Genomic DNA, 8,346 nt, shown 5'->3' with positions numbered 1-8,346 from the left:
TATAATAAAAAGTGCAATATTTATTATAAAATAAAATAAATTTTATTGATGGAAAATTCATTACTTTTCCTAAACTTTTAAATAAATTATGTAATTATATATTGTATCTTACAAATATTATCATATATTATATATGATTATAAAATATATTTAGTTTGTTATAAATATTATACATGATTTTATATTATAGTAATAATATAAAATCATGTATAATATTTATAACAAACTTTATACAATATATAATATATAATGATAGTATTAATATATTTATATATGATATTATAAATGTTTATTTATTTTTTTTAGAGGGTTATTGCAAAAGATGAATTAAATTATGAAAGCAGCAGTTCAAACACTAGTAAATACAAGCAATTTGGTTAGTTTAAAAATATTTCAAATAAACATATATTTTATGAATATTTTCAATTTCTTTTATTTAAATTAATTTATTAATTATTATTATTTATCAAATTTATTTTTTAGGAGAAAGTAGTGAAACTTCAGAATGGCAATCAGACTGGAGTAGTTCATCAGAATTAGAAAAAAAATCTCCTGTCAGACGAAAAATTCTTGGCAAACCAAAAGCCAAAAAACCACCAAAAATTATATCAGATACAGATTCAGATAATAATGATGATCAAGTAGAAAAATGTCCAATTTGTTTACTTCCTTTTAAAAGACAGCAATTGGGCACTCCTTCTTCCTGTGAACATTGTTTTTGTTTAGAATGTTTAATTGAATGGAGTAAAAATATAAATACTTGTCCAGTAGATCGACAAACTTTTACAATAATTCATGTCAGAGATAAACTTGGTGGTCAGGTTGTAATACACATTTAATAATAACTTTATTTTTTAATTGATTAAAATTAATTTTTAATTTTATTTTCAGATAATAAGAAGTGTTCCAGTTGAAGTCGCTTCCAGTGAAGAAGAAAATTTGGATGATCTTACATTTTGTGAAGTATGCCATCAAAGTAATAGAGAAGATCGTATGCTTCTTTGTGATGGTTGTGATTGTGGTTATCATTTAGAATGTTTGACTCCTCCATTGAACGAAGTACCTATAGAAGAATGGTTTTGCCCAGAATGTTCTCAGAATAGACAAATCAATGCAGAAGTTGTAAGCTATTACATATAATATAATAATTATATTAATAATTCTATTAATAAATATAAGTGAAAACTAAAATAATTATCATTGAAAATTAAAATAACAGTTAAGTTATTTATCTTTAGGTCAAAATTGATATGAACGAAATCATAAATCCAATAGAAGAAGCTCGTAGACTTGGTGTTACTTATGGAAGAATTCGAATTAATGCGCTAGATTCTTATCCAAGAATTATACCTCGTACTAGACATACAGAACGTGTTAGAGCTACTATTCGCAGGTGAATTATATTTAGTTTTAATTAAAATATAATATAAAATAAAGCATAACAATTTTTGTATATTCAAATTTTTTTTTCTTTTACAATTTATATTTGCAGAAGAAATAAACTAGATGATAATATACAATTAACTCGTCAAATACCATTTGATCCAAATCAACCTTCTACTTCATCTGGTTTGGAGTCTTTTGGAGATAAAAGTCAGAGTCGATCCCCAAGCAATGCCTCTAGTTCTTTAGGTTCTGGAGATCGTAATTGTTCAAACAGATATTTTAGAAAATCACGAAAATATAGAAGTAGTTCTAGTGATTCTAGTGATGAAAGTATTTCCAGAAAGTCTCGAAAAAGAATTAATAATAAAAATAATTCTGAAAATTCAAATAATAATAAATCTAAAAAGAAAAGTAATAATAAACAATCTGGAGGTAGCTCGCGAAAAAATGAAACTAGAAATAATTCAAGAAAATCTGGAAAATCTAAAAATGTTTCTAGTAAGGAAACTCTATTAAGGGAAGTTAGAATTATAGAATGTAATGAAAATGGAGAAAAAGAAGAAACTGTAACACATGTCAGAGTAGCTTCAATTACATTAAGAAAAAGAAGAAGAACAAAAAGGAGAAAGGTATTTAATCTCGTTTATATTCATTTTATGTACATCAATAAGATAAAAACAATTTTAATAAAAGTTTCTTTTTATAAAATATTCAATATTTATTGTATAAAATCCAAATTATAAAAAAATAATAAAATAAATAAAAATAGTTATAAAAAATAAATATTTTTAAATAAAAATAACAATATTTTATTTTTTTTATAGAGAAAAAATCGTAGACGTCGAGCTAGAACTTTATCCAGTGTTTTAACTAATACCAAAAAAAGACTTGCAGTTGCTTTGGGTATTTGTAAACCAGTTAAAAATGTCCCTAGTTTGTTACCTAGTATTAGAAATCAGCAAATTATATCAGATAGATCTGCATTAACCATTGCCCGATATAATGCTGGAATCTCAAGACTTAGTATTTTTGGAGAGAGTTTGCATTTGGATTATACTCCTCCGGAGTAAGTATGTTTTTGATTAATTTATAAATATTTATAAAATATAATAAAATTAGTTTTAATTAAATATTTATGTCTTAAAAAGATTTCTTATAAAAATCAATTAAATTTGAAATTTTTTTTTTGTGCAGATCAGATACAGAAGATTATCATGCAATTGTTGGTCCTACTGTAACTGTTCAAAGACATTCTATAATTTCTTCTCGAAGACATTTACGTTTAAAAAATATTGTTACTCCTCAACCACAACCTCAACCTGATCTTCTAAGTAATATAATAAAGGATCAAGAGATTTGGCATTCAAATAATAATAATGTAACTATAAAAGCAAATGGACTTCTTTTAATTGAAGAAAAGGAAACATTGAATGATTTGAAAAAAGAAAAATTAAAAGAAAAAGGACTATCCAAAAATGAAGAAGTAGAATCAATTGTAGAAAACAGAGTTTCTAGAGTTGATACTTCATTAGAAGTTTCTAGAATTGACACTCCACTAGAAATTTCTAGGATCAATCCAGAATCAATTATACAAGCTCCAATGTATAACAATCCCTGTGGAGGAGGAAACAGAGGCAATTTTAGAGGTAGTTATAGGGATAATACAAGGCATAATCATGGAGGGCAAAATTATGGAAGAGATTCCTTAAGTGGAAGTGGAAGACATAATTATGGAGGAAGTGGTGGAAATTTTGGAAGAGATTTTGGACAACCTCCGTTTTATAATCCAAATTTTGAACATTGTGGACCTCCAATGTTTGGAGGTAATCCTCCATTCAGAAATCGAAATCCTCAACATTTTAGAAATGAAAGGTATTGAATATTATTTTAAATATTATATATATATTAAAATATATATTAAAATAACATTTAGATTTTATTGTATTTATATAATTGTATATATATTAATCATGTAATTTTAAGAAATTTTTATTATTCTTATTTATTTATTTTTTATAGATTCCGTTTTATACCTTCAGGAAGACCACAATTTAATTTTGCTGAAGGTTTATCTGAGCATCATACTTTTTCTGAAAGATATAATCGTCCAAGATCTCCACAAGTTTCTAATGAACGTCCTCAAAATAATATGCCACCAAATTTACCGGAAGATACTCCAAGAAGCGAATCTATTGAGCAACAATCACAAGATATTGAAAATGTCTCTATTAGACAAGAAGAGGATTGTGATATTTATTGCGATATTGAAACAAAGTCTGATGGAGAACTTCAAGATCAACAAAATAGTTCTATGGCATTATTACCACCACCAGAACCTCCATCAGGACTTTTAGATTTTGAAGAAAATTCTAAGAGTGATAAAGATAGTGATCAAGAATTAGTTATCGATGATAGTCAAAAAGAAGATATTCCAAAGAATGATAAGTATGATCCTTTTTCTGTGGATAGTGATAGTGATAGTGAAACAAAGAAAAATGAAGAAATTATGGAAGAAAAAAAAGAAGAACAAATTGCAAAAGATATAGCTCAAGCAGAAACTTCAGATACATCTATTCGTTTATCAACTTATGATGATGAAGAAGAAGAAGATTCTCAAGCTGATTGTCCAAATTTCTCTATTTATTCTTCTCAAACAATTGATGTAGCACGGCATACAGAACAACAATTATCTCAACAAATAGGACCGCTTCAACCACCTCCTCTTCCTCCTTCTATTCCAGATGATGATGATGTTATTGTTGGTGATGTTCAGGCTTGCGATTTAACTGAAATTCCAGAACCATCAGACCCATATGTTGAAGCTTTGAGAAAAGAAAGGCAAACTTTAAGTAAAATTCCACCAAAGAAAATTTCTCATGATAGTAGAGGAAAGATTACATTTAAAATTGGTTCTAAATTGAAGATTAATAATAGATTGTTAGGATTACAGGAGGAAGAAAAAGAGAGTAATGATGATAAGAAAAAAGAAATCGAAGTAAGTAATATTTATTGTGTATTTATAAAATATATTTTAATTACTTATCATTATTTTTATAAATATTATTTTCGTAGCTTATAAAAGAAGAAGAAACCTCTGTTGATCGTGAAGAAGAACGAAAAAAAATTACTAAAAGCAAATATGAAGAAGAAATTCAATTAAAAGGAGATAAAGAGCAAAATATAAAAGAAATTCTAATACCTGTAATTCCTTTAAATTTGAAAGAAAAAAACACAAATAAAAAAGAAAAAGAGAAAGAATGGATAGAAAAATCTAAAGATAATGCAACAGAGAATGATTCAAATGTAATCATTACTACAGAAATAACTCAATTATCTCCTAAAAGATTAGAAAATGAAATTATTAGTGAATGTCTATCTGAAGAAGGAAGTAAAACTTTTACTTTATTTCATAAACCATCAAAAATTGATCTTGAAAAAAAAGATTCTAAAAAAGAATCAAAAAATAAAAAAGAATATATTACAGTAAAAATTAAAAATCCATATGATTATGAAAGCGAAAAAGATGATAAACATGATAAAGGAAAAGAAGAAAATGGCGATGATGATGATGATGATGATGATGATGATGATGATGATGATGATGAAGAGGAAGAAGAAGAGGAAGAGGAAGAGGAAGAGGAAGAAGAAGAAGAAGAAGAAGAAGAAGAAGAAGAAGAAGAAGAAGAAGAAGAAAGATTTCCTATAGAAAAAGAAAAATCTAGTAAAAAAAATATAATTGAGAAAGATATTGATAAAAACACATGGGAGTCTGATGGAGCTTATACTCCTTGCAAAGATGAACTTCCCTTAAAAGAATCAAAATCTTCTTCCGAACAATTGCCATCTATTGAAAGTGGATTAGAGCCAATTACACCAACAAAAGATAAACCTGATGATTTAGATAGTTGTAGGACTCCAGTAGATTATAATGTTTTAGGCACAGAAGCTATTTCAGAAACAGATGAAGCAATGAATTTTGAAGATGAGTTAACTTTATTGAGTTTACGAAAGGAAAAAGAAATGGAAGATGGAGAAATCATTGAAGAAAAAATTATGAAGGAAGGAGATAAAGTTGAAAAAGAAAAAGAAGAGGAAAAGAAACGGAAGAAAAAGGAAAAGAAAGAAAAAAGTAAAGAAACAGAAAAAAATAAAGAAAATATTGCTTCAGAAAATCAAGTAGCATGGAAAAAACTTTCAAAAAATACAAAAGAAAGATCTTATAGAGACAAAGAAAAAAGATCAAAATCGAAGGAAAGAGAAAAATTAAAGAAAAAGAAAGAAGTAGTAAAAAAGAAAGAAAAAAGAAAAGAATTACCAAGATATGATGTTAGAAAAATTGTTGCAGAAAGACCTTCAAGACCTAGAAAAGATGAATATGGTAGAGATATTAGAGAAAAATCAAGACAAAGAAGTAAATCTAAAAGTTGTAATTCGTCAAAACGTTCTAGATCATATTCCAAGATTCGCTCTAGAAGTAGATCTAGAACTAGATTACAAAGATCATGGTCGAGAGATCATAGATCTTATTCTAAATCTCTTTCCAGACGAAGATCTGTTTCTCGTGGAAGACGTAAATCGCCTAAAAGAAGATCAATTTCTAGAAGAAGATCTTCTTCGAGAAAACGATCCCTTTCTAGAAGAAGATCAAGATCTGTTTCTAGAAAACGAAGATCTTTATCGAGAAGAAGATCCAGGCGATCAATCTCGAGATCTAGACAAAGAAGATCTATATCACGATCTAGAAGATCACTATCTAGATCTCGCGATAGACGTAAAGACAAGAAAAAGTACAAATCTCGAAGTCGATCGAGAAACAGAAAAAAATCTCGATCGAAATCACCTAGAAAGTCTTCGAAATCCAGAGAAAGAAAACATTCGAAGAGAAAAGCACAAAGTCGATCAAGATCAAAAGGAAGATCTTGTTCCAGAAATTGGGAACAAGTTGATAAAATTGTAGAACAAGAGTTTTCTAGAGAAAGAGAAGAAAGAGAATCTTGGAGTGCACAATGGACACCATCTTGGTCAAGATCTAGATCAAAAACACCACAACATGTTCAACAAGAACCAATTACTTCTAGAGAATGGTCTCCAATGTTAGATAATGTTTCGGTTCCGCCAAAAAATCTAACTGTAATTTTAACAAATAAAGAAGCAATTAAAAAAAAGAAGAAAGAACGTAGAAAAGAAAGCAAAAAAACGAAAGATGAAAAAAAGAGAAAAGGAAAAAGGAATAGGACTCCACCACCATCAAAAGAGGTTTTTGCTAGTGGAGATAATATTTTGGTTAGTGTATGTTTCAATAAAGATAATGAAAATGATCAAACAGTTGTTCCAGAACTTCCAGAGACAATTCCTCTAATTTCTCCTTTAAAACGTCGCCGTAGAGAATCTCTTCAAACTGATCCTCCAAAACGTTCAAAAAAAGAAAAGTCAAAGGATAAACGTTCTAAATCTCCAAAGCCAAAAAAAGATAAAAAGAAAAAATCAAAAGCAGCTGAAATAGCGGCTACGAAAAAACCAGTCGCAGTAATTGATTTAGATCAATCTCCATTTCGGGAACAGACACCATCTCCTAGAGATGTGATAATTCTTAGTGATGATGATGATAAACAAATTCAACAAATCACGTCAGATCAATGTCAACCTTCTCAAACTTCTCCACCTAGAGAACAATTTATTTCTCAGGGTCCAAAAACACCTCCGGAACCACAAATAAAATTTTCGATAAATAAACAAAGCAGTAATTTACGACCATCAATGCTAAATCCGCTTTTAGATGAGGAAGAAGAAGAAGAAATGGATGAAAGAGTCGAAGAAGAATTAGAAATGAGAGCACAAGAAGAATTAGAATTAAGATTAAAAATTGGACCAAATACTCCTCCAGAACCTCCCACATCTCCACCAACAAGTCCAGATGCTTATGATCCATTTGATCCAACTAAATCCAGATCACCAACACCTGATGTTAGTCAAGAAGCAAATTCCAGCGATGAAAGAAGAAGATCTCCAAGAAAACATGATTCTGTTGATGATAGTATTCTTGAAGAGGAAAATCAAAATCAAGAAAGGCAAAGTCAAGAAAAGCAACTAGAAAAGCCTAAAATCATTTCTATGGTTACAATCAAGAGAGCATCTCCACAAAGAGATGATGTTAATGATAATGATAGCAATAATGATATTACAGTCTCGACCGGAAATTTAGAAATACAACAAAACCAACAAAATGTGCAAAATCAAAATAATCCTTTCACAGTGATGAATCCTGTTCTAGCTACTGTAGCTGCAGCAGTACAGAGAAGTGGAGTATTTAATGCACCAAATTCAAATAATAATCAACGTAACTTGTTACAGTCAAATCGAATTTCACCAACTAATCAACAAAAACAACGTTCTGGCGATCGTTCCCAGGCACCGCCAGTTTTTACGAATTCAGGAAAATCTTTAAGAGGCTCGAAATCCGGGCAAACAAAAACAAACGGACAAAATGGAAATGATGCCGGGACAGAAACAACGGATAATGTAGATATGTCATCTCCTTATTCTCCTGGATCGACGCTTAGCGATGGAATATTCGATCCACCGAGTCCTACAAATTATAATTCACCTAGTGCTGGAACAGGAAGTGGAGTAGGACCTATTGGAACCCAGACTACAAAAAATAGTAATTCGAAAGCAGTAAAAACCACAGAAAAAAAAGATGCTTTCGATGCTTTATTTGGTTCTTTACCGATCACAAAAACTAGCACTAAATCAAATAGAAATAAAAAATCTGAAAAAGATAAAAAGAAAAAATCTACAAATCCAAAAATTGGTGTTAGAATGGACGAAAACCAGCTTCAAATATTAGATGATCTTCCAAGTTCTGCAGTTGAAATGCAAGTCAAGGATAAGGTTTGGATTTTATATAAATTTATTTCATTTTGTTTTTTAATTTAAATATTTAAATAAAAATATAATATA

The 8,346-nt window shown here is 29.0% G+C and overlaps 1 protein-coding gene across 1 annotated transcript in view; it reads left to right on the top strand.

Moving 5' to 3' along the window:
* Positions 1-8,340, top strand: part of LOC102681831 (serine/arginine repetitive matrix protein 2) — a gene marked incomplete at its 5' end in the record, with an annotated part of 8,800 nt that extends 460 nt beyond the window's left edge. Inside the window, 9 exons of the mRNA XM_006624236.2 lie at positions 307-376; positions 484-821; positions 892-1,122; positions 1,239-1,393; positions 1,493-2,015; positions 2,211-2,452; positions 2,581-3,258; positions 3,406-4,381; positions 4,459-8,340. Of these exons, the coding sequence (XP_006624299.1) occupies positions 307-376; positions 484-821; positions 892-1,122; positions 1,239-1,393; positions 1,493-2,015; positions 2,211-2,452; positions 2,581-3,258; positions 3,406-4,381; positions 4,459-8,322 (7,077 nt within the window). The remainder of the gene's footprint in view (positions 1-306; positions 377-483; positions 822-891; positions 1,123-1,238; positions 1,394-1,492; positions 2,016-2,210; positions 2,453-2,580; positions 3,259-3,405; positions 4,382-4,458) is intronic.
* Between the last annotated feature and the right edge of the window lie 6 nt (positions 8,341-8,346).

The sequence above is a fragment of the Apis dorsata genome, unplaced genomic scaffold, assembly GCF_000469605.1.
Source record: "Apis dorsata unplaced genomic scaffold, Apis dorsata 1.3 scaffold_1001, whole genome shotgun sequence".
Classification (NCBI taxonomy): domain Eukaryota; kingdom Metazoa; phylum Arthropoda; class Insecta; order Hymenoptera; family Apidae; genus Apis; species Apis dorsata.
Note: the sequence above shows the minus strand (reverse complement) of the source record. Positions and strands in the feature narration are given on the sequence as shown.